General features: G+C 40.6%; 1 protein-coding gene across 2 annotated transcripts in view; it reads right to left on the bottom strand.

Annotated features, from left to right (window-relative positions):
• Window positions 1-25,496, bottom strand: part of eif2b3 (eukaryotic translation initiation factor 2B, subunit 3 gamma) — a 113,013-nt gene that overhangs the window by 41,494 nt on the left and 46,023 nt on the right. For both annotated transcript variants that reach the window (XM_078560949.1, XM_078560950.1), the window contains exons 6-8: window positions 24,968-25,057; window positions 10,391-10,518; window positions 1,753-1,943 (exon numbers count right to left, since the gene is read on the bottom strand). In XM_078560949.1, the coding sequence (XP_078417075.1) occupies window positions 1,753-1,943; window positions 10,391-10,518; window positions 24,968-25,057 (409 nt within the window). The remainder of the gene's footprint in view (window positions 1-1,752; window positions 1,944-10,390; window positions 10,519-24,967; window positions 25,058-25,496) is intronic.

Below are 25,496 nucleotides of genomic sequence, written 5' to 3'. Positions count from 1 at the left end.
GCCACTTAAAGCCCCACTGGTCTACTCTCAATCATCAGCAAAGTGATGGAAGGAGGCATTGACAGTTCTATCAAGTGGCACTTGCTCATCAATAACCTGCTCACTGATGCTCAGTTTGAGTTCCGCCAGGACCACTTGTTTCCAAACATCATTGCATTCCTGGCCCAAATACGGACAGAAGGGCTGAATATCAGAAATGAGATGACAGCAACTGTTGTTGACTTAGTGTGGCATCAAGAGACCCCAGTAAAATTAAGTCAATGGGAATCAGAGAGGAAAACTCTCCACTGGCTGAAGTCATAATTAGCACAAAGGAAAATGGTTGTGGTTAGAAGTGGTCAATCACCTCAGCGCCAGGATAATGCTGCAGTAATTCTTCAGGGTAGTGTCCTAGGCCCAAACATCTTCAACTGCTTCATCAATGATCGTCTCTCCATCATAAAGTCTGAAATGAGGATATTCATTAATGACTGCATATTGTTCAGTTCCATCGCAACTCCTTGGATAACGGAGAAGTACATTTCTGCATACAGCAAGAACTGGATAACATTTAGACTTCATTGCCAGATTCTCTACTAACAACATCTTTGGGTGGCGGGGGTGCTCATCATTGAGCAGAAACTTAACTGGACCAGCCAGAGAAATATTGTGGCTACAATAGCAGGTCAGAGGCTGTGTATTCTGCAGCAGGTAATTCACCTCCTGACTCTCCAAAGCCTTTGGTACCGTCTACAAGTGGCAAGTCAAGAGTGTGATAGAATACTTTCCACTTGCCTGGATGGTTGCAGCTCCAAACATTCACAAAGTTTGATATGCAGGACAAAGCAGCCGAGTTGATTGGTACCCCATCCACCATCTTAAATATTCAATTTCTTCACCACTAGCAAACTGCAGGTGCAGTATGCACTACCTACAAGATGCCCTGCAGCAACTTGTTAAGGCTTCTTAGACAGCCCATTCCAAACACGTGACTCGGGAAGAACAAGGGCAGTAACTGCATGGGAACACCACCACCTGAAAGATCCCCTCCAAGTCACACACCATCCTGACTTGGAAATATATCACCGTTACATCATTGCAGCTGTGTCAAAATCCTGCAACTTTCTACTTAACAGCATGGTGGGAGTATCTTTAGCACGTGGACTGCAGCAGCTGAAGAAGGTGCCTCAACACCACCTTAAGGGGAATTAGGGATGGGCAAAAAATGCTGGCTTTGCCAGCAATGCTCAAATTCAATGAATGAATTAAAAAACAGCTCCCCAGCTCAAGATCAGTAAGGGCTGGGGCCTCACTTATATAATTAAGCTAAAGATATACGTTCTAAACACCGCCCTGTTCCAATCAGGCAGGTACAAATCCCATCGTGCTCGCTTCTTGCTGAGACGAGGCGTGAACCTAAAGACTGCGCTACTCAGTTGGGTAGCTTACAGGGCCTGAATCAGTATATACACAGTTAAAATTACAAGATCAATGAAGTACTCTGGTTATGGCTCTATACCTTCTAAGTAAATTTTCACATTGCTGAGTTTAGTTATTTTCATTATCTCCACGTTGAAACCCATACTCACGGTTAAAAATATATTTTCAATATTTCACATCCCTCCATCCCTAACAATGATCAGCAATTTGCAGCAATAAATAAAAAGGATGTTATTCACAACAATTGTTTAAATGATCAATTTTGATCCTCCTCATGGATAGACAGCTACTTAAATAAAAATAGTGATTGCACTATTAAGATACACCTCTTACCTGTCGGTTAGCTTCAATATATGAAGCTAGAGTATTTACACGATAGCATACCCCTTCCTTCATAATATGAACATAGCAACGAAGTTTGGTTCCATGATATGGATCATTCATATCCCCATGGTGATCATTCCAAAATGATTTTTCTCTGGCTAAATTCAGAAGTTCATCCTCTTTTGCATAACTGAATATATCTTGAACAAACACACAAACAAACCTGTAAGCACAATTAATGCTGAGCAAAATGACTGCAAAGTGAATTAACAAATTGAACAAAAGATCATGCAACAATGAGGATTCACAATAGCAGTGAAATTTTGGCATGAATTAAAATTCTAAAACTGGCGTCTTTGAATAGGACTGACAATTCTCTACCAATTTTAGCTACATTATGGTCAAGTTGGTGTACTGGATTCGCACCAACTAGAAACTGCTCAATTAAGAACAGGGTTGAAGCTGACCAAATACATTTGACATAGACTTATCATAGAGAGACTTTCATCCGAATCCAGGTTCCATAGGCAAAATGAGACATGGTGTTATATCCCCTAAATATACATGATCAAATTAAATACTTACAAATTGCGCAGATATCAAACAGAGTTCCAAACTCCAATGACAGCTTATTGATAATGTGGTAGGAAACCAAAGTGAAGAGACCTTTTGTCATGTCTTGCATTTATAAAAAATGTTCCATTTTAAAGGAATTTAAAAAACATACATAACTTGGTTCTTAACTCTAATAATGCCCTTCCAATTTCACCTTGGGGATTTTGCATTCATTAATTTCCCTCAGAGCACCATTCTTGAAGACCATATATACACTGAACAAAAACTTACCTCTCCCAAAAATGCCTGAAAAAAAAGTTTACAAAAATACAATGCTACAACTAGTCATAATTCTCAAGTTGCTTTCTCTTTTAGAAAAATCTAGTGACCGATGCTCGGTTTCCTTTAAGGGGGGATGATATAGCTCCCCAACTCCATCCTGCCTCCAGATTAATAGTATGAAACAATAAGCCTACTGCAACTCTCCCAGGTTTTATGTGGGGCAAGAGGTTCAGGCAACAAGTGGATTACATGAAAGACCACTGCTGCAGCGTGTTCAATTCGACTGGATTTAAAATACTGGCCCTGGTCTGTTAGGTTGAGTCTATTGCAGACTTCATCTCTCTGGATGCAGAATATTTGACCTGGTGAGGTGGGAAGATTCCTGACCTCATTGGATTTTTAAAAAAAATTACAGTAGTATTAAGGATTTTACCATTTACTGCAGTGTACTTAAGGTAGTGTGAAGGAAACACACTAAGGTTTCAGCTTTTAAAATAGAGATGTAATTGGCTCACTCTGTGCCATACATCACTACTGTTTAATAGTCCACAAGGCTGTTGCAAGGGAATGACCCATCCTAAGGGGGAAAAAAATGCCTGCCTTATGTTGTCCACGATTGAATGACTGGCATCAGGAATTCACTATGCCAACGTAAGATAGGGTTATAATACTCCACTTCTGCTCTTTGGAGTTTCTACTGATAACCTCATTAAAATAGTGATCTAGGATCAGGAGAACTGACTCAATGTAATCACAACTGGTCAAAGATCCTGTGAGACATGTCAGTCGGGGCACATGATATTTAGTTTCTACATAGAACAAAAGGGAAGCCCCTCTGCTTAAAGCTGTTAAATTACTGCATAAATATGCTAAGCAGACCTGGACAGTAGATTTTAGTTTAACTCGACCATTTACAGGGAAGTTTTGACATGATATTAATGTAGTAAGCTAACAAGTTCAAGACGCCATCTTGTACTAACATTGGGCCAAAGAAGCTACTTTTGTACTCTGTACTTTATAGTCATTCGCATGTATTAATTAATTAATGTATGAAAGCAACCAGGTAGCAACAGATAATCGAATAAATAGTGAGCTTCAATGTATAATTGAAGGAAAAGTAATTAATGAAGTACTTATTAAAAGGTTGGATAATGTGCTGTTTGAAGTTCATGTATTAATTCGCTGCCGCAGCACTATCTGTTGGAACACAGAGCATGCAGTGTCACTGCCCTTGACTGTCTGAAGCAGGTACAAGAGAATGAATGTTCAAACTTGTTCAAACTCAGATAAAAGAAAGACCATGAAATGTCCCATTGTTCTTTTCCATGGAACAATGTGCATAAATGGCCAAATCCAATAAAATTAAATCAGTAACAACAATGGCCAATTGGATAATTACAACAGAACTGATTTGAGGGTTAAAAGTGGGGTTTGAGAACCATCTTGCTGTTTGCAAGTTCAGCTAGAGTCGTGGAGGTTCTGGGTGTTTCTTGGGCAGGATTTGTGAGAAATCGCTGCTAGCAAGGGAACCTTTACACTTCTAGCTGGGGTAATCGTCCAAATCGAAGGTGTAAAAGTCTGTTGCGAATCAATATGTATATCTTTTCCTTTCCCTTTAATAAACTGACAGTTCTTAGCAATCGCGAAGGGACAAGACTAAAAGGTCGGACACCTGATTGGCAAAAATATCAAAAGTGGAAGTTAGGACCCATACGGTTAACAGCTCGAGCTAGGAAATGTTATATGGACAAATACGGACCAAATGATAGCCATGAAGACTATATCCTCACATTACAAAGAAAAGTACAGCACAGGAACAGGCCCTTCGGCCCTCCAAGCCTGTGCCGATCATATTGCCTGTCAAACTAAAACATTTTGCACTTCCGGGGTCCGTATCCCTCTAATCCCATCCTATTCATGTATTTGTCAAGCTGCCTCTTAAACACCACTATTGAACCTGCTTCCACCACCTCCTCTGGCAGCGAATTCCTGACACTCACTACCCTCTGTGTAAAAAACTTGCCCTGCATATCTCCTCTAAAGTTTTCTCCTCTCACCTTAAATCTATGTCCCCTAGTAATTGACTCTTCCACCCTGGGAAAATGCTTCTATCTACTCTGTCCATGTCACTCATAATTTTGTAAACTTCTATCAAGTCGCCCCTCAACCTCCGTCGCTCTAGTGAGAACAATCTGAGTTTCTCCAACCTCTCCTCATAGCTAATAAGGTCCAGACCAGGCAGCATCCTGGTAAACCTCCTCTGCACCCTCTCCAACGCCTCCATATCCTTCTGGCAATGTGGCGACCAGAATTGCACGCAATATTCCAAGTGTGGCCTAACCAAGGTTCTATACAGCTGCAGCATGACTTCCCAGCTTTTATACTCAATACCCCTGCCGATGAAGGTAAGTATGCCCTCCTGACTACCTTATCCACCTGTGTTGCAACTTTCATTGACCTGTGGACCTGTACACCCAGATCCCTCTGCCCGTCGATGCATTTAAGGGTTCTGCCATTTACTGTATAATTCCTACCTTTCATTATTAGACCTTCCAAAATACATTACCTCGCATTTGTCCGGATTAAACTCCATCTGCCATTTCTCCGCCCAAGTCTCCAACCGATCTATATCCCGTTGTATCCTTTGACACTCCTCTTCACTATCTGCAACTCCTCCAACCTTAGTGTCGTCTGCAAACTTACTAATTAGCCCAGTTACATTTTCCTTCAAATCATTTACGTATACTACAAACAGCAAAGGTCCCAGCAATGATCCCTGCGGAACACCACTAGTCACAGCTCGCCATTCAGAAAAGCACCCTTCCACTGCTACCCCCTTTTTTCTATGACCAAGCCAATTCTGTATCCATCTTACCAGCTCACCTCTGATCCCGTGCGACTTTACCTTCTGTACCAGTCTGCCATGAGGGACCTTGTCAAAGGCCTTACTGAAATCCATGTAGATAACATCCACTGTCCTTCCATCGTCGATCATCTTTGTCACTTCCTCGAAAAACTCGATCAAGTTAGTGAGACATAACCTCCCCTTCACAAAACCATGCTGCCTCTCACTAATACGCCCATTTGCTTCCAAATGGTAGAAAATCCTGTCACGAAGAATCTTCTCCAATAAGTTCCCTACCACTGACGTAAGGCTCACCAGCCTGTAATTTCCTGGATTATCCCCGCTACCCTTCTTAAACAATGGAACAACACTGGCCATTCTCCAGTCCTCTGGGACCTCACCCATAGCCAGTGAGGATACAAAGATTTCTGTCAAGGCCCCAGCAATCTCCACCCTTGCCTCCCTCAGTACTCTGGGGTAGATCCCATCTGGCCCTGGGGACTTATCCACCTTAATATTCTTCAAGACGCCTAACACCTCTTTTTTGATCTCAACATGATCCAGGCTATTTGCACACTCTTCCCTAGACAAATCGACCGCTAAGTTCTTCTCTTTGGTGAATACTGATGAGAAGTACTCATTTAGTATCTCTCCCATTTCTTCAGGTTCCACACACAGATTCCCATCTCTGTCCCTGAGTGGGCCTACCCTTTCCCTGGCTACCCTCTTGCTTTTTGCATATGTATAAAAGGCCTTGGGATTTTCCTTAATCCTGGTTGCCAATGACTTTTCATGGCCCCTTTTAGCCCTCCTGACCCCTTGCTTATGTTTCTTCCTACTATCTTTATATCTCCATGGGCTTCATCTGTTCCTAGCCTTCTAGCCCTTACGAATGCTTCCCTTTTCTTTTTGACCAATCTCACAATATCCTTCGTTATCTAAGGTTCCTGAAACTCATCATACTTATCCTTCATCCTAGCAGGAACATGCTGGTGCTGAATTCTTATCAACTGATGTTTGAAAGCCGCCCACATGTCAGTTGTTGATTTGCCCTCAAACATCCGCCTCCAGTCTAGATTCCTCAGTTCCTGCCTAATATTGTTATAATTAGCCTTCCCCTAATTAAGCACCTTAACCCGAGGACTCCTATTATCCTTATCCACCAGTACCTTGAAACTTACTGAATTATGGTCACTTTTCCCGAATGCTCCCCTACTGAAACTTCGACCACCTGGCCGGGTTCATTCCCTAATACCAGGTCCAGTATTGCCCCTTCCCTAGTTGGATAATCTACATATTGTCTCAGGAAGCCCTCCTGGATGCACCTTACAAATTCTGCACCATCCAAACCCAGTGATTCCCAGTCAATATAGCGAAAGTTAAAATCACCCACCACAACAACCCTATTGCTTTTACATCTTTCCAAAATGTGCCTACATAACTGTTCCTCAATCTCCCGCTGGCAATTGGGAGGCCTATAGTAAACCCCCAACATTGTGACTGCGCCCTTACTATTCCGGAGCTCTACCCATATTGCCTTGCTGCATGAGCCCTCCGAGGTGTCCTCCTGTTGTACAGCTGTGATATTCTCCTTAACCAGTAGTGCAACTCCCCCACCTCTTCTACATCCCTCTCTATCCTGCCTGAAACATCTAAATGCTGGAACATTTATCTGCCAATCGCCAATCCTGTCCATCCTTCAACCAAGTCTCTGTAATAGCAATAACATCATAGTCCCAAGTACTAATCCAAGCTCTAAGCTCATCTGCCTTGCCTGTTATACTTCTCGCATTGAAACAAATGCATTTCCGACCCCCAGTCCCACTGTGTTCAGTAATTTCTCCCTGCTTGCTCTTCCTCTTACTCCTACTGGCCATGTTCACTACATGGGGAAACTTGACGGCATCTCCAGTGAAGAGTGCCAAACATTACAGGCCGAATGTTTGGTGAACAAGACTAAATGTGCTTTCAGTACATTGCTACCTTTATTGATGGTTAGGTGGACAACAAAAAGTGGAAGCCAGCAAAAGGTAGAGGCCTTCTGGTGTACAGTGTATACTATTGTGCACTGCGAGGTGGTGAAGCCATACAGGAGATGGAAAAGAGAACAGAAGAAAAGGAGCTCCACAGGAAAGAACCAGCCAATCTACATTTCTGGATCCAAGATCTTGAGCTGATTATACAACATCGATGTTGCATCAACAAATTTATGTAAGCATGACAGCCAGTATGCCTAGCGCTGAGGCAAAGGAGTACAGACAAAACTTACAAACATACTAAGAAGGAGGAGTAGGTCATTCGGCCCATCGAGCCTGCTCCGCCATTTAATAAGATCATGGCTGATCTGATAGTAACTTCAAATCTGCATCCCGCCTACCCCTGATAACCTATCACCCTCTTGCTCATCAAGAATCTATCCACCTCTGCCTTAAAAATATTCAGACAGTGCTTCCACCACCTTTTTTCAGGAAGAGAGTTCCAAAGACTCACGACCCTCAGAAAAATGTTTGCCTCATCTCTGTTTTAAATGGGTGACCCCTTATGTTTAAACAGTGACTCCTAGTTCCAGATTCTCCCACAAGAGGAAATATCCTCTCCACATCCACCCTGTCAAGACCCTTCAGGATCTTATACGTTTCAATCAAATCGCCTCATACTCTTCTAAACTTCAGTGGGCACAAGCCTAGCCTGTCCAACCTTACCCCATAAGACAACCCGCCCATTCCAGGTATTAGTCTGTTAAACATTCTCGAACTGCTTCCAATGCATTTACATCCTTCCTTAAATAAGGTGACCAATACTGTACACAGTATTCCAGATGTGGTCTCACTAGTGCTCTGTATAACTGAAGCATAACCTCCTTACTATTGTATTCAATTCCCCTTCCAATAAATGATAACATTCTATTAGCTTTCCTAATTACATGCTGTATCTACATACTAGCCTTCTGTGGTTGTTGCATTAAGATACCCAGATCCCTCCACATCTCAAAGCTCTGCTTCTCTCACCATTTAGATAATATGCTTTTCTTTTATTCTTCCTGTCAAAATGAACAATTTCACATTTTCCCACATTATACTCCATTTGCCAGATCTTTGCCCACTCACTTAACCTATCTATATCTTTTTGTAGTCTTCTTATGTCCTCTTCGCAACTTACTTTCCTACCTATCTTTGTGTCATCAGCAAATTTGGCAACCATCCCATTCATCCCTTCATCCAATTTATAAAAATTGTGAACAGCTGAAGCCCCAGCACTGATCCCTGTGGCACCCACTTGTTCCATCTTGCCAACCTGAAAAAGACCCATTTATGTCTACTCTCTGCTTCCAGTTAGCCAGCCAATCTTCTGTCCATACCAATATGTTACCCCCTACACCATGAGCTTTTATTTTCTGCAATAACCTCTGATGTGGCACTTTATCAAATGTCTTCTGGAAATCTAAGTACAGTATATCCACCGGTTCCGCTTTATCCACAGAATGCACACAAGAGAATGATACCTTTAGATAAGAGTTGCAAGATATAAGAGGCGCTTTGAGAGAGTGTATTAATGAGCAAAAGCCAACAGAAGACCAATCTCATTGCCAACTGAAAACACACGCATTGGAAAGAAGGTTGAAAAGGCAGAATGCATTTGTTTCTGCAGTGGCAAGGGGAAAACCCACCATAGACCTAACTCCATATTCAGAACCAGAACCCTGCCTGCAAGAGATGTATGTCAGATTAGGAATGGTCAGAATCACCCTCAATGATAGAGGTGGTTAAACAAAGGGATCCCTAACCCACTCTGCGCCAACTTGTGTCACCCCTCAGGCTCAACAGGTCCTTATGCATCCTTTCCTTCCTCCTGAATCTAAAACAGTTTAAAGGGTTATTTCAAGCTGAATAATTAGGCGCATGCAACTAAATTAAACTGAATCTAAATTTAAATTAAATCCCTCTTTAAAACTGACAATATATAGCATCAATGTACACTCTTGTAAATGCTGTGCTGGGAATATAAATTAATATTGTATCAGTGTGAAATTTAGCATACATTGAGTGTCCAAGGGCAGAATTTTACATCCCAAGAGTCAACAGTGCGCCCGCTGACAATTAAGAGGCCTATTAAGGCCATTAAAGTATTAGCAGTGAATTTTCGCTGCCTGTCCAACCTTACGGTTGGTGGGTGGGCGAATAGGCCAGGCGGCCTTTGCGTTTTTCAGGAAACCTCATCCAAGGGCGGGTGAGGTTTCCGCAATTACATGTAAAAAAAATGAAAATGTTTGGGCAGAATTTTTATCATGCACATGTTTAGGTAAGTGAGTCCGATGTATGGATATTTTTTTCTGCATTTATAAATCTTTATTTGATGGTTTTATATTCTTCAGCTTCCTGAGGCAGCTCTCTGCCTACAGGGAGCTTTCACTGCGTGCTCCCAGCGCCCGCGCTGACTTCAGCCCCCACCCAGGCAGCGCTGAGCCTTTCAGCGTGCGTTTCACTCTGACTGGCCGTTAATTGGCCAGCTAGTGTGAAATCACTGTCAGGGACTGTTCGCGGGTGGCAGGCCATTTCCCGGCTGCTCCACTTGCCCACTGCGCCCACCCGACGACCCAAAAATCCTGCCCAAAGTTTTTAAATTAAAACAGCTCATATTTGAACAACTAGCTTAAACTTGTAAATCTATTTTAAAGTATTTAGTCTCTTGAGGTAAGGGAAAAGTAAAGCGGGACCCCCGATCAGGGTATTCCTAGAGGGAGACCAGTAGGCCTTCTCATAATGAAAAATTAGAAACACTTTTACTTTTCAAATTCGTAAAAGATACGATCTCCAAATGGAAAATACTCCCCTGCATGAATATATTATATTCTTAGAATAAAGTAAAAAAATTAATCAAATCTATTTTTGATTTTGCGTAGGCTAAGACTGCAGTCCTGCCATGATTATAATGCTCATTAAGTCCAACACAGCTCACTGGACTAACCTATAGATTTGGAGTTTCTCTTCTGATCTTCATCGGCATCAGCTTTAGAAAGCTGAGAAGAGCTAGGAGCAGCAAACTGCTTTCGGACCAGATACGGAATCAGCTCACCCCGGATTGACATGAAAGACCTTTGAAGAAGAAACATCATTATTGATAAATAACAGCGCTCTGCACGGTTATGGGCTGTTGCCATAGTACAATTAGGTGGTGTGGAAGAAGTCAAGATGTAGCCTATTCACTGCAATATTCCTGCAAAGAATGCCTCATTGATGGGCTGCTGAGGTAAAGCAGCAAAGAGGGCAGGTTGCTGAAGGTACTTCCTTATATGGTCAATGCCAGCCATTCCCTCATAACTTACTGTTGCAACAAGTATTGGAAATAGTCTGACACAAAGTTGGGAAATAAATAAAGCAGAATGAAACAGGTCTTCACAGTAATCTAATAAAAAAAAATATGGAATACTACATCTTGTTAAAACTTAGATAGTTAGTAAAGAATAGGACAGAATACTGGAGACAAGCTTTTACTTGTAGATACACATTGCACAGTTGCAAAGGCACAGCCCTTTTTCAACGTGCGCCTATATAAGAACACAGGTGAGTCACCGATTAATACCCAACATCTGAATACAATTAATACATCTTACATATTCCTTGAAAGCCAAATTTAGAATATATTGTATTAATCAGGTAAAATACAATTAGGTAACTTTTGCATCAGTAAACAGGCATGTCTTGTGATAAAGGGATCATATAGTCATACGAACATATGAATTAGGATCAGGAGTAGGCCATTAATAGTCATTAAACCACTCTGACAAACAGAAGCAGCCATTAATAAAGCATCCTTTTTACCATTCTGGTATACATGGACACATTTATCATGAGCAATGATTGGCCCTGATTTAAGTATACTGCTCAGTTCTAAGTGGTTAACAATCAGACCAAATCCTTAAAAAATTGTAACTTTCTAGCAGCACACAATTTTTGTGGATCATATTATTTAAGGAGAGAACTTGCATTTATATAGCAACTTTTATCTCCAACATGCAGCATACCCTCATTACAACATCAAAGTGACAACCTAGATAATATGCTCTAGTAATGGTCAGAGGCTTGAACTCAAAAGAATGCTACTACTGGGGTTAGCTGCCCTTGCATAACTATCCAAAGCTCCAGGTAACAATCTTGGTGTATGTGGGGAACATTCTAATGGTAGCATAAAAATCGCGGTACAATTGAAATGAAATGAATGTGGGGTGAAAACAAAAGGAATAGATAATTAAAAAGGAATGACAGAACAGAGGGGCTAAAAAATCTAAGGTAAAGGCAAAATACTGCGGATGCTGGAAATCTGAAACAGAAACAAAAACAAAAAATGCTGGAAAAACTCAGCTGGTCTGACAGCACCTGTGGAGAGAAAGACAGAGATGACGTTTCCAGTCTGTATGACTTCTTCGGAGCTAAGAGAAGTAACAATTTGGTGAAATTTATACTGATTAAGGGGAGTGGAGCAGGTGAAGCTGGGTAGAAGGCAGGCGATAGGTGGAGGCAAAGGAGTGATTGCCAAAGATGTCATAAACAAAAGGTCAAAGGGTGTTATTGGTGGTGGTACTGGCTGCAGGAGGTGCTAATGGTGACATTAAGGATAGAAAGCGAATGTGATAATAGCTGGACAAGGGTAAGCACTCTGGAAAGAACAACATGAGGAAGTGACAGTTGGTGGGGGGGGAGGGAGGGGACTGTGGTGGGAAAAAGATCGAAAATAGGCTAAAAGGTGGTAGGCTAAAAGTCTGATATTATGGCCTCACTTGGAAATTGTACTAATCCTCAACCAAAACAAGATGCATGCGCATGTTTCTAACAACCTGGCAGATGGGCATATGATAATGTTGGTGCAGCACGATCTGCCTAGCATTGCTTTGCTGGTCCTGGTCTTCTTGCTCATCCCTCTTTGAAAAGCTACAATGTATAGGGTTGCCTAATAGAAGATTTTTTGATGACAATTTTGGAGTTATAGAAGAAAATAAAAACAAAATAATTACCAAAAGATGGCAGCAGGGGAAAATTCAAAAATTAAGGAAGTCGTAAGAAATGGCTTTAAAAGCACTTCTCTAACACGGGAACCAAAATGAAGTTCCCTAACAACTATAAATATGCATTGTACATGGTATAATATGCATGGTGCCTGGCATGCACAAATAACAAAATAGTGTGAAAGACGAAATCACATATGCCATTGTTTTAATATTATGATGCCGTTCCTGTCTGTTTCATCTAATAGTTTCCTGCCCATATGAAATATCTCCATAAATCTGTAGGATGCACAAAAAGGATAGAGATCAGGACCCATGAGTCTTCATACCTATTTCTGGTCCATTACACCTCATAAATTATTTAAGTGGTGTATTACAAATACAAATGCAACCTTTATTTTACTTTCAGAACTATTTTTTTTTGCACAAGCACAATAAAAACTTTCAATATGATCAGGCCTGGTGCTTCCACAATGGTGTGAATTTATCAAGTGAGTGGTGAGCCTTGAAGGTCGAGAAGGTCTGAGGTTTGAACCCTATGTGCTGCTGAATTTGCTAATCTGAGCTGGGGTAATGGTAGGAAACTACTTCAGTGTTAGCATTCTTGGATTAGGTAGTAGAATTTTAGCCAGAGTTGATCTTTATCTATAGCTTCTTCTGGTTATTTCTTGGGGTCCAATATGATGTCAGCACTCACTGTTGAGGGTTATAGAATATCAGAAGGCATTGTGCAGCTGTTCTAAAACATCAAATCTACGTGTTTAGGAAAGGAGAGGAAGGAAGCTTGGTAATTTATCAATAAAGGAGAATCATAAGCATGAACCTTGAGTCTACGTATTTGTGGACAACCATTTTTGAAAATCTAAGCAGCCAAATGGTTCCTTGAAAAATTATTTGGAGTGGGCAAAAAATTAAAAGAAAGCTCATGTACGTCAAGGGTGATGAGGTTCAGACTGAATTTTCAATAATCATCAAATCTAGGCCCAAAAGTAAAGGCATACAAAACATAACATGCTGGAAATACTTAGCATGTCTGGCAGCATCTGTGGATAGAGAAACAGGGTTATTATTTCAGGTTGGTGACCTCTCAACAGAATGTTCTATTGAAAGGTCGTAGACCTGAAACGTTAACTCAGTTTCTCTCTCCACAGATGCTGCCAGACCTGAGTTTTTCTAGCATTTTCATGTCAGATTTCCAACGCCTGCAGTATTTTGATTTGGTTGTAGTAAAGGAATACAACCACCTTAGTCTTTTGCCTCACTGCAGTACTGAGTAGATGCAGTTATAATTTCTATGTGAATTAAGGCCTGAAATTTAGTCTGCATTTTTTTGGCACGCAGAGGCCACTTGCGAACAGCCAAATTCAAAGCTCAAACGGGGCAGGGATTATGCAGATTATATTTTTATATCTGGAAATATGAAATATCAGTAAAGGTTGATTGAAAAACTCAGGAGGAATACAACAGAGCAAAGTTCCAATAAAGTAAGAAAGCGAATGAAAAGATTTAATGCCAACACTACATACTTCATTTCTTACATACACTGCAAGAGAAGATTTGCCAAACTACTTCTTTATTCTTTTCTTACATCTGTTATATCGAAACGCAGGGCTTATAACATAAATTCGTACATGTCTGTATTAAGCAGATATCATAAAGTTATGGTTACTTATACACTGCAGAAAATAGCAAGTATATTTGTAAATCAAAGGACTGAATTAAAAATATATGATGTTATCATGTGCAGATGTAGAATTCAGAAATTTTCAGGTAGGGTACAAACTGCATATTTAAAAGGATACTGCTCATACTGGATGAAATTGGTCTTCACCTGTACTTTAAAATAAGTTTCTCTTTTCCATTAACTAATCCGCTGCTTTTAATTTCTTTACTAAAACTATTTAGGTAGACAAGCCATTTCAACTAATCGATAACTTGTGAATGAATACTGATCTAATGCAACTGTGAAAGTTGAAGTTGTTTACAACTTATTGACCCAGTATAATTTCAAAAGAAGTGGATTATATTTCTACTGGACCTATTTACCTTAAAGTTAATATTCAAAAGAACTCCATGTTTAAGATTTCACTGATTAGTAGGGAAGCTGGAGCAGGGATGCCAGACCGAGGTATATTTCACACTGTAAGAAGTGAACTTTAGAAGTACATCTACCCTTCCACCAATGTCACATTTTCCACACTAGGTATTCTTATAGTCTGAGTGAAAAGGCCAATTTTAATGCAGATTCAAGCTGTTGCTTTACTCATTTTCATTTTCTACCCTGCTTCTGCTCCACTCTGCTTCTCTCCAAAACAATCTTTTTGATTGCCTCTTGCCTCCAGCTCTATGGTCTAACTTGCCTCGTTTTAAAAAAAGAAAAAATAGGAAGGTTGGCTGACCTTTCTTCATATTAAATCTACTTACAGCAATGTTTTATAAAATCATATCATCCATATGAAAAAACCTGCAACTCGCTGAACCAGCATCAGTCTTGGTTTTAATGACAAATCAATTACATGTGCACAACCTATTTATTGTACTTTTATTGCTAGCAGAAGTTATATAGATTTAAGCAGCTTATACATTGAGAAAGCACCGACACCTTAATTGGGGTGGCGTTCCATGTGTTATCTGACTCTTCCCCCAAGTGGATATTATTTATGAGTCAAGTGAGTACCAGTATCTAGCTCACTGAAGGACATCGCACACTACCTCAATCTTCTTGTAACCCATATTTGCACACATGCAGTTCCAACAGTTTGCATTACATTATGGAAGATACAGCAGAGAAAAAGGGCATTTGGCCCAACTAGTCCAGGCTGAAATCTATACTCCGTATTGAGTTTCCTCCAATTCTACCATCTTCACCTCAGTCTTTCAAAGTATCTTTCTATTCTTTTTTCCCTATGTATTTAGATACTTTCAAAAGGAACCTAAACAAATGATTTGCCTCAACCACTTCCTGAGATGCTGAATTCCACATTCTAAGCACTCTGAGTAAAGAAATTTCTCCTTTTTTTTTCCTTCTTGGATTTATTAGTAACTAGCTTGTATTTATGGCCCCATTGTTGTAAATCTTTTTTGCATTTTCTCCAGGGCTTTTATGTCCTTTTGTGCTATGGAGGCCAAAACTGTTCATAACACTTAAGTGCGGACTGACCAGGGTCATGCACAAGTTTAATAGAACTTCACTACTTTTGAATTCTACACCTCTAAAAATAAAAACCAGTGCTTTGTTAGCATTCGGAAATGCTTTGCTAATCTGAGATGCAGCCTTCAGTGATTTGTTCACTTGTATCCCTAAGATCTCTTTGAACTTCTACTCTGTTCAGTTTCTTATTTTCTAAGGTGTAGGTGATATTTGTATTTTTCTACCAAAGTGCATCTCCCCACATTTATCTATATTCAAGACCATTTGCCACTTTATTGGCCAGTTTGCAAATTTTCTAATGTTCTGTATTGAGTTGCAATCTTTGTCAGTGTTAGCTATACACCTTTTTAGCCAATTTGCTTTCCATTCAGCTATTTGTCCTGACTCCACATGCCTTTACTTTTGTCATGAACCTACCATGTCTTAGTTTATCAAAGGTTTTTTTTGAAAATCTATGTATACAACATCTACATTAGCCTTGTCTACTCTTTCTGTTAACTTTTCAAAGAACTCTATCAGGTTCGTTAAGCATGACTTAGTTTTGCAGAATTCACATGGGGTATTTTTCTAAATTATATTTTCTGTCTGCACATGCTCTATCACTTATTTTAATGTAGATTAAGCTGACTAGTGTATGGTTCCCAGGATTTGTTCCATCTCCCTTAGCAACAGCATTAGTTGTATGCCAGTTCTCCAGCACTGTCCCCACTTCTATGGACTCCATCTATCTAACTAATGCCTCTGTTTTCTCATCCTTAGTTTCCTTGTCTTTGCTTAGTAACTGAAGTGAGAACCCTGGGTAATTTGCAGTGGACTAAATGAACGCTAATGCAGCACAGATTAGAGGCCAAATAAATGATGTCTAATAGTAATGGCTCAGATGGAGACTTTAAAAGCAATGCCTTTAATTACCTACAGACATTGGTTTTCAATATTTTAAACTCAATATTAAAATCACCGGAAACTATCACAAACACAGTGAAAGAACAACCTGACATTTTAGTGGTAATTTCTTAGTTTAAAAATGAAAGACTAATCACTTTGTATTGCATTTGCCATTTATATACCCAATCTAAGAGTTATCCTACAGGCACAAAAGTACAAATGTATATCAACAATATACACAATGTTACTAATACATAATGTTCATATTTTTCAAACAACCTGTCTCTGTCAGAGGCACATCATTGTGAGTGAGAGTGAAAGATTTGCAAGCCCTCCTGAATATGTGTATCATGCAAATCTAACATCTTTTATGCATGCTCTGCAGGTCTGTGCTTCACTGCATGAAAGCCTTACAAGGAGGTTCTGTTAGATTTATATTAGGGTGGAGTACAATTAAACTGTTAACTTTTACCTGGTTGCTCCTTTATACCACAAATGTCACATAGGTTTCCTGGCATGGTCCTTAAGCCCAGGAGGGCCTGGCAAAATCTGATGCTGGACCTGGTTGTCCAAATACAGCTATCTGAAAGATGCATTTCAAGAAATAATAAAAACAAATTTCTAAAAAGGGCTGAGCGCTTAGGCCATGAATACCTACCTGCCATCTGCATACCGTATGTTTGGTCTTATTAAAGAGATATTTCATTCTGACTGCTTTTATTGTTACTAAAAACTTGGAATTTAAATAAATATTTGTATAGTTAAGTTTATTTCCTTACAATTTTACATTAACAGCAAAAAAAACTTGGAAAGATACTTTACTGGATAGTTTCAAAGAGACAGGAACCCTTTTGTAGGACTAAGTAAACCTGTTTAAGAAAATAGTATACAGTTTGTAAAAAAAAATTAAATAAAGTTTAACAGTGTTCGTCTGTGCTCTCTCAGCAATGTGCTTTTTATAGCAATGATGGTAATATGATTCTGTTTTCATTATGTTTATTTGGGAATGGGTACAGAAATATATGCATAGGCAGTCAAATCTCATTATTACAAACATTTTGGAACTGGCAAAGTCTTTATTCCATAATCTTGAAATTCTGTGATGTTACCACACTGAAGTGAATAATATGCTCCAATATGCAACTACATGAGTCTCAGGAGAGTGACAGGATTGATGGCTATAGGGAGCAGGTGGGGGGTTGAGATCATGCAAAGTGACTGATTTATTGACCCAAACACCCATTCTCTGTTCTTAAACTTTATGTTACTAGCACATTTCCTGTTGCACTGTTCAAAATAAAGCTGTTTACTGAGGACAGAAGCATTATACCACATCATACACAATGCATTATTTTGTTGCTAATGGAAAGCTGAGTGCAACCTGACATTTGCCTTTAAAGCCACAGGATATGACTGCGGCAAAAACACACACGTAAGATCAATTAGATATTTTTACCTCTGTTGTGAATGCTTCTACGAAGGCAAAATGGAAATTACTTCCTTTTTTTAATCCTTTTGTTCTGCAAGCATGGCATAAAAATTTAGATTTGTCACAAAGTGTGATCGACATAGCTCAAATCTTTCATGTATATAGCTTGTGTTAAGGGATTGCCTAAATGAGGTCCATACTGCTTCACTGAATGTAACTGAGATTGTGAAAACTGTTATTACAAAAGGTCTGTAACAATAAACACTCTTTTGTATGCTTCTGTAAGTTCGTGGGCTGAAATGTATTTTTGTTCATACACAGAAAGAATATGTACATATGGCTCACCCTGGAGCAATGCTCATCTACTTGGGAGTGTTATTACATGGCTGAAGAGCTAGAACTAACTTGCTGGATGGTTGAAGCTTGCACCTTTAGATTACAACAGTGAGCTGTAAGAGGTGTTACACAAATGCAAGTTCTTTCTTTTGATCTTTCAGATGAGACCTTAAACTGAGGCCCCACTGCCTTCTCAGGTGGATGTAAAAGATTCCATAGCACTATTTCCAAGAAGAGCAGGGGAGTTATCCTCAGTTTCCTGGGCAATATTTATCCATCACTCAACATTACAAAAACAGGCTATCTGGTCATTCTCACGTTGTTGTTTGTGGGACTTTGCTGCGCACAAGTTGGCTGCTGTGGTTCCTATATTACAACAGTGACTGCACTTCAAAAGTACTTAATTGGCCATAAAATGTATTGAGACATTAAGTTGTCAGGAAAAGTGCTACATATTGCAAGTCTTCACTTTTTTTAAATTGACTATCTTAGGTTATTGTCATCTGCATCACCATTTATCTGTTCCAGCTAAATTGGACTGTGGTAATGTCACATTTTTCATGTTTTGCACTAGTATTCTCTTGGATTCAGCATCACCAGTCGTTGTCCTAAGTATCCCTCGCATTTACCACTAACTGCACTTTTTCCTATCCAATAATTAAATGATAGCACCTTTATTTGTCAATGATAGCACCTTTATTTGTTAATGTTATGTTAATTGTATTGTTAAGGTTTACAGGTGGAGAGTATCAACCAATTAACTATCTTGAGCACATGTGTTGGTCCGAGTTGAGTGCAATGCCTGACTTGGCGGCTGCTACGAAGGGCGGTGCGTTCCGCAAGGCGTCGAAACAGTCGCTGATTAAAGTCACCAAGAAGCCGCCTAAGAAGCGAAGAAAATCTCGCAAGCCGAGCTATTCCATCTACGTGTACAGGGTGCTGACCCAGGTCCACCCTTCCACCAGGATCTCGTCCAAGGCCATGAGCGTTATGAATTCCTTCGTTGTCGACATTTTCGAGCGCATCACCTCCGAGGCGTCGCACCTCATCCACTACAACAAGCGCCGCACCATCTCGGCCCGGGAGATCCAGAGCGCCGTCCGCCTCATGCTGCCGGGGGAATTGGCCAAACACGCCGTCTCCGAAGGCACCAAAGCGGTCACCAAGTACACCAACTCCGTTTAGGAAGACAATTCTAAAGATTATAAAAAGGGACTTCCCCATGTCCCAAAACCACCCTCGGGAACCTCAGCCCCATTATTTGAGCTATCTCGTTGAAATTCCCTCCGTGCCTTTCCGTTCTGCATGGAGGAGTTTCCTGCATGGACTGCTTTTGCACACCCTTCACTTCCTCGTCCTTGTCAACCATCTGGACACAGCATGGCGTCCGTCCTGCTGTCTGCAGGTGGTGGGAGTCCCCAGTGGAGGGCTCTCTATGTGAGAGTCCTACCCTTTACTATCGGGGATTTGGCGTGGAGGGTGTTGCACGCAGCAGTCCTGTGCAATAAAAGGTTAAGGTGGTTCACAGGTTCCCAGGCCGCCTATAATTTCTGCAGCCTCGAGGAGTCCACGTTCCATATGTGTACAGGTTGCCAGAGGCTGCAAACCAGACCCCCTATCTCTCTTCCATGTCTACGTTCATGCCCAGCGTCCCTGGAGAGGGGATACATGATGTCCACTGGTATGCTTGAGGCCTTCTGCAACCATTGGGCACCAATGAGGCTGGAGTGCATTATCTCCCCTCAAAATATTACTTTAATTTAACTTGTTACTTTTAAAGTTTTGTTTTTGTTACAGTGCCCCTTTACAGGCTGTTAGTTAATTTACTTTAATTGACATACTCAAGAGTATAGAAAAAGGGACAGTTGGGACATTGGGAGTTAGTATGTAGGAGGCAGACGTATGTAATGCTGCATTCTGTAAATAAACCTACTACCAAGAAAAGGATCTGCATCTAGTTTCATACTTCATCATCTGGTTTGGATCCGATTAACATTATTCATGAAAGAAATATAACAACTTGCATTTAAATAGTGTTACGATCCAGTTGGGGACCTTTAATGTTTAGAGAAGAAATCCGAACAACCAGCTGACAGAACTATACTACAAGGTTTTACATTCAACTAAAAACTAACTTTGTGTATCAAAACGAATTAAACAAAGTAAGCTTTATTAACTTAATGCTAAAGCTTATAAAGACTTATGCTATAAACTCAGTTCTACTTTCTATTTCCTAAGGGCTCCCTTATCTTACAAAATCTTTAATGTTCATGCACTTTTCCTGCATCATGAACGACAGATTTAATATTTACTCTGCTTCAGACGTAGGTCTGGCTTTATTTCTCGACTTCCAAGGAGCTACAAGCTACATAAGACCCAAAGCTGACAGTCTCTTCGTTGCTTCTCTCAACAGTCTTGCCTGCTGGCTATGCCCTAACTGAATTTACAGAGATAGCTCAAAACAAAGAATCTCACTAAGCTCCACCCATCTCCATGGCAATATGACACACACAGCCTGTTCCCAGGTAAAAATCCAAATTAATTACCTTTTAATTCCAAAACTTTCCTTAATTCTGGGAAACTACACAGATAACTTAAATCCTTTACTGGAATAACTGTAGATGCCATGTCTCCAGTTCCTTAGCTAAGTAAGACCACCTGTAATTTTATGATTCTCACCCTTTTACTCTAACTTTATCCAGCAAACACAAGTTACCTTCCGAATTGTCATTGCCTTAAGTCTTTGTGGTTTTCACGCCTCTAGATGCTTACCAGGATTTTTATCCCCACTGAACTTGTATTTAAAATTCAATTTTTAAAACCAAAAAGCTATACCTTTAAAACATTTGAACTGTGACATGAGGCAAACATAATAATAGCACCTTTAATGTAGTAAATTGTACCAAGGCACTTCACAGGAACATTGTAAAAACAAAGTTTGATATTAAGCAAAACAAGATATTAAGTCAAATTATCAAAGCTTGGCGAAAGAGGTAGATTTTAAGGAGCATCTCAGAAAGAGAAAAGACCAAAAGGGAGGAAGAAGAGCAGAGCCATTTAGGGAGGGAATTTCAGAGTTTAAAGCCGAGGCAGCTAAAAGCATTGCTGCTAAAGTTGGAGTGTTAAAATTAGGGATGCTCAAGAGGACAGAATTGGAGAAGCGTAGATATCTAAGGTTCAAGGAGATTACAGATATAGAGGGGAGGGCCCATGGAGGGATGTGAAAACAAGGATTAGAATTTTTAAAAAATCAAGACTGTAGGTCAGTGAGTACTGGGGTGATAGCAGAATGGGACTTGATGCGATTTAGGACACAGGCAGCAGAGTTTTAGATGATCTTAGGGAATGGGGATGAGAGATAGTGAGAATGTGGGAGACCAACCAGGAGTGCATTAGAATAGTCAAGTTGCGGGATAACAAAGGCATAGATGAGGATTTCAGCAACAGATGAACTAAGAGTCAGGAGATGTTATGGAGGTAGAAATAGCTGTCTTATTGATAGTTTGGATGTCTGGTTAGGGTCAAATATGACACCACGGCTGTGAATAGTCTGGTTCAGCCTCAGATGGTTGTCAGGGAGAGGACTGAATTCAGTGGCTAGATAACTGAATTTGTGGCAGGAAATGAAAACAATGGCTTCAGACTTCCTAGTACTGCAGTAAATTTCTGCTTATCCAGTACTGGATGTCATACTGATAATTTAGACACAGTGGAGAGGGTCACGATAAGTGGTGGTGAGGTGGAACTAGGTGTCATCAGCATACATGTAGGAATTGCGGCTGCATTTCTAGATGATGTCACCGAGGGGCATATGAGAATATGAAGAGACCTAGGACAGACCCTTGGGCGACAGAGGTATAAGTGCAGGAGCAGAAAGAGAAGCTATTTCAGGTGATTCTCTGGCTACAATTGGACAGATAAGCATGGAACCAGGTGAGTTCAGTCCTCCTCAGCTAGAAGAAGATAGAGAGGCTTTAGAGCAAGTTGGAACGATCACTGTGTCAAAGGTTGCAGACCGGTCGAGAAGGAAGAGGGGGGATAGTTTGCCTTTGTCACATTCAAAGAAGATGTCATTTGTGGCTTTGGGAAGAACTGCAGTGGCAGACATGCATGGATGGAAACCTGAATAGAGGCATTCAAACATGGCATTCTGGGAAATATGGGCATGGATTTGGGAGAAAACAGCACAATCCAAAAACTTTGGAAAGGAAAGGGAGATTGGATATGGGGTGGTAGTTTGCAAAGGTGAAGGTCAAGGTTGATTTTTGAGAGAGATGATGACAGTAACAGATTTGAAGGAGAGGCAGACAGTACACCCGAGGGAAGAGAGCCATTAACATATCAGCTAACATTAAAGTTGGGTGGTCAGCAGTTTAGTGGGAATAGAATCAAGAGAGCAGGATGTAAGTCCCAAGCTGAGCTCAGAGGGCATGAGGGGAGATAGCAAAGAAATTAAAGAAAAAAGTGAGTTCAGGGCTAGGGCAGGTTTGACCCTTAGATGTGGTTTGGTCCCATGGCCAGGGCAAGGGTGGAAAGAGGCAGAGGCAGCTGACTGGGTGATCTCAGTCATACTGTCAAAGAAGTTCGTGAACTTCTTGGACATTTTGTTGGGGGTGAGAGTGGAGGAGGCAGAAGAGAGATTAAGACGATGGTTTGCAGTAGAGAGAAGAAGCCAAGAGTTATACTGGTGTACCAGAATAATTCCGGAATAGTGAGCAGTTTCAGCAGACAAGAGTAGAACTCAATAGTGCTTTATGTGGTCCAGCCAGGTCTGGCTTTGGATAGCTAAACCAGTTATATGCCATATCTGTTCAAATCTGTGTCCCCTAGGCTAAAGGGAGCAGAGATGAGGGGCATACAAGGGAAAGGGTCAAAATGAAATGGAGTGAGTAATGGCTTAAATGGGAGCTAGGGCATTGTGTATTTTTCCATCTGCATTTCCCTTGTTTAACAGAAGGCAGAATAAAAAGACCTCTGTCAGGACAAGGGTTGGTTCCAAAATATCAAACTAGTTAATTTTACATAGAATGCAGGAAAGCACAGATTAATTTCATAGTGGGCAGGATTATCCCCCCGTCGGGGGCGAAGCTGAATTGCGGGTGCGCACAGGTGCGCCTTCGATCAGCACCCCCAACTGGGAGCGTGGTGCCATTTTACGCAGGCGGGCCAATTAAGGCCCGCCCAGCGCGATGTCTGCATGGAAGAGCTATGCGCTCCCTGTGTGGGCGGGGTGGGGAAATCCCTAAATTGAGTGCGTGCTCTTTCGCACATGCGCACGAAAGAGGGCACTCATCTCCCTGAGGCTAAGTGCAGCCTCAGGGAGATCGGCTGTTCTGTGACAAAAATTAAAAATAGAAAAAAAAAATTCCTGACATGTCCCCTCATGTGACACTGTCACATGAGTTGGGACATGTCCATAATTTTTACAAAAACTTTAATAAAATTTTTGAAAACCTACATGAAACCTCATCCCGCCCGTGGATGAGGTTTCATGCTTTTTCTAATTCCCCTGGGGCTCCTGGCCTGCCCGCCAACATTAAGGTTGGACGGGCAGGTCCATTAATTAGCTAAATGACTCTGTCAAAGGCCCCAATTTTTGCTGCGCCCCCACCTACCGGAAAATTTAAATGGGGCACGGTGACGTCGGGAGTTCCGCCCCATGTCACTGCGTGTCATTTTACGGGTTGGCGAGCGGGCCCTGCACCCTGCTCACCGATGGGAAAATCCTGCTCAATTCCCTACACTCTTGGCTTTTATGAAAATAATAAGTACCCACTCATCAAGTCCTTGGGTATAAATATTTTTCAAACTACGCTATTCTAAAGCTACCTAGTTCCAACTTGCTCTTACTGGCAACCAGGACTCTTTTGCCCTTCTCTGATACTCGCTATATGTCTGTTTGATCAAGGTTTTGCCCACTGAGCTTTTAACCACATAAGGTCCCGGATTGGACTCACCCTTAAATCGTGTGGATTAACAAAGTGTTGTCTATTGTTTATTTATTTAACACAAAGAGCTAGTTCTCAACAGTGACAGAAAATAATTTTTGTTGATAGCTAAAGATGCCTGTCAAAGACTGGCCCATCTCAACTGACTGATCATCTGGGGTCTTTCACTTATTTCAAGGCTACAGAAGCTTGCACAAATAAACAGTATAGATACCAGTGTTCTCAGTTATGACTTCTGAAAGTAGCTGATTACTACAATTAATTTTAAAAAAATGTAACTGGATCTTTTATGCCCACCCAAACAGTCTGATAAGACATTGGTATAACAACACCTCCCATGGGTGCAGCACTCCTTCAGTGCTTAGATTATGCAATCAAGCCATAGAATGGGGCTTGAATCCATAAACTTCTGAACTGGAAGCTGAAGTGACTTTTTAGTATCATTGCGCAAAGCTACTTATGACATTATTAGTATAATATCAGTGTTTACTTCGATGTCCTGGTACATGAGTTGAAAATTTAACTGGTCTGGCAAGGCAGCACACAATTTCCCAGTGCTACTGGAAAACTAATGATTTATACAACTTTTAGTAAGAATGAACATTCCCTCACTATATTAAAATCTATGTTTAGGATTACATTTTAGACCATAATTTCAAGCTAGATATTTAAAATCTATTCTTGCCCCTGATCTTCTGTTATGAGCATACTTTCAATATCAGGGAAATTTATACCCAATTTTCAGAGCATATCACAGAGTTATTTGTGCAATAATGGTATTATAATCCCTTACTTGTTTTCCACCAGAAAGTCCAGAACCCACTTTTTCATGCAGTACAGATGGGCATCCACAAGCGCAGTTTTTATGTGCATTCTAGGATATCTGAAAAAGAAAATCAGCAATTACTACTCTATGTTCATGAACTATTTGTTGGCACCTCATTGTAACATGGTTCCACAAAATTAAGAATCGGCCACAAAAATCAAACCTTATTCCATCGTACAGTGTTACCAAGCGACAAAGTACTCTGAGATCCTTGGGCCAACCTCAACTAAACTTGGTGGACTGGTACCTTGGACCAAGAGGCATATGGCAGGAGAGTTGACATCTAACCGCCCCCATCAGGAGTGCTTTGGCCTCCTAGCAGGGGATCTTGTGGCTCTGCCTACACTATGTCCCCACTGACACTGTAACTCAGACATGCTTTAACCAACCGTAAGCATATATTCCAAGAAAGAATATGATGAATTTATGTCTCAAATCTCTCTTTAATATTTCATTTTTTTCTCTTTTTATTTGTTTCACGTAAGTTATGATTCGA

Source organism: Cetorhinus maximus, chromosome 17 (genome assembly GCF_964194155.1).
Source record: "Cetorhinus maximus chromosome 17, sCetMax3.hap1.1, whole genome shotgun sequence".
NCBI classification, from domain to species: Eukaryota; Metazoa; Chordata; class Chondrichthyes; order Lamniformes; family Cetorhinidae; genus Cetorhinus; species Cetorhinus maximus.
This window is presented reverse-complemented; position numbering and strand designations above follow the sequence as displayed.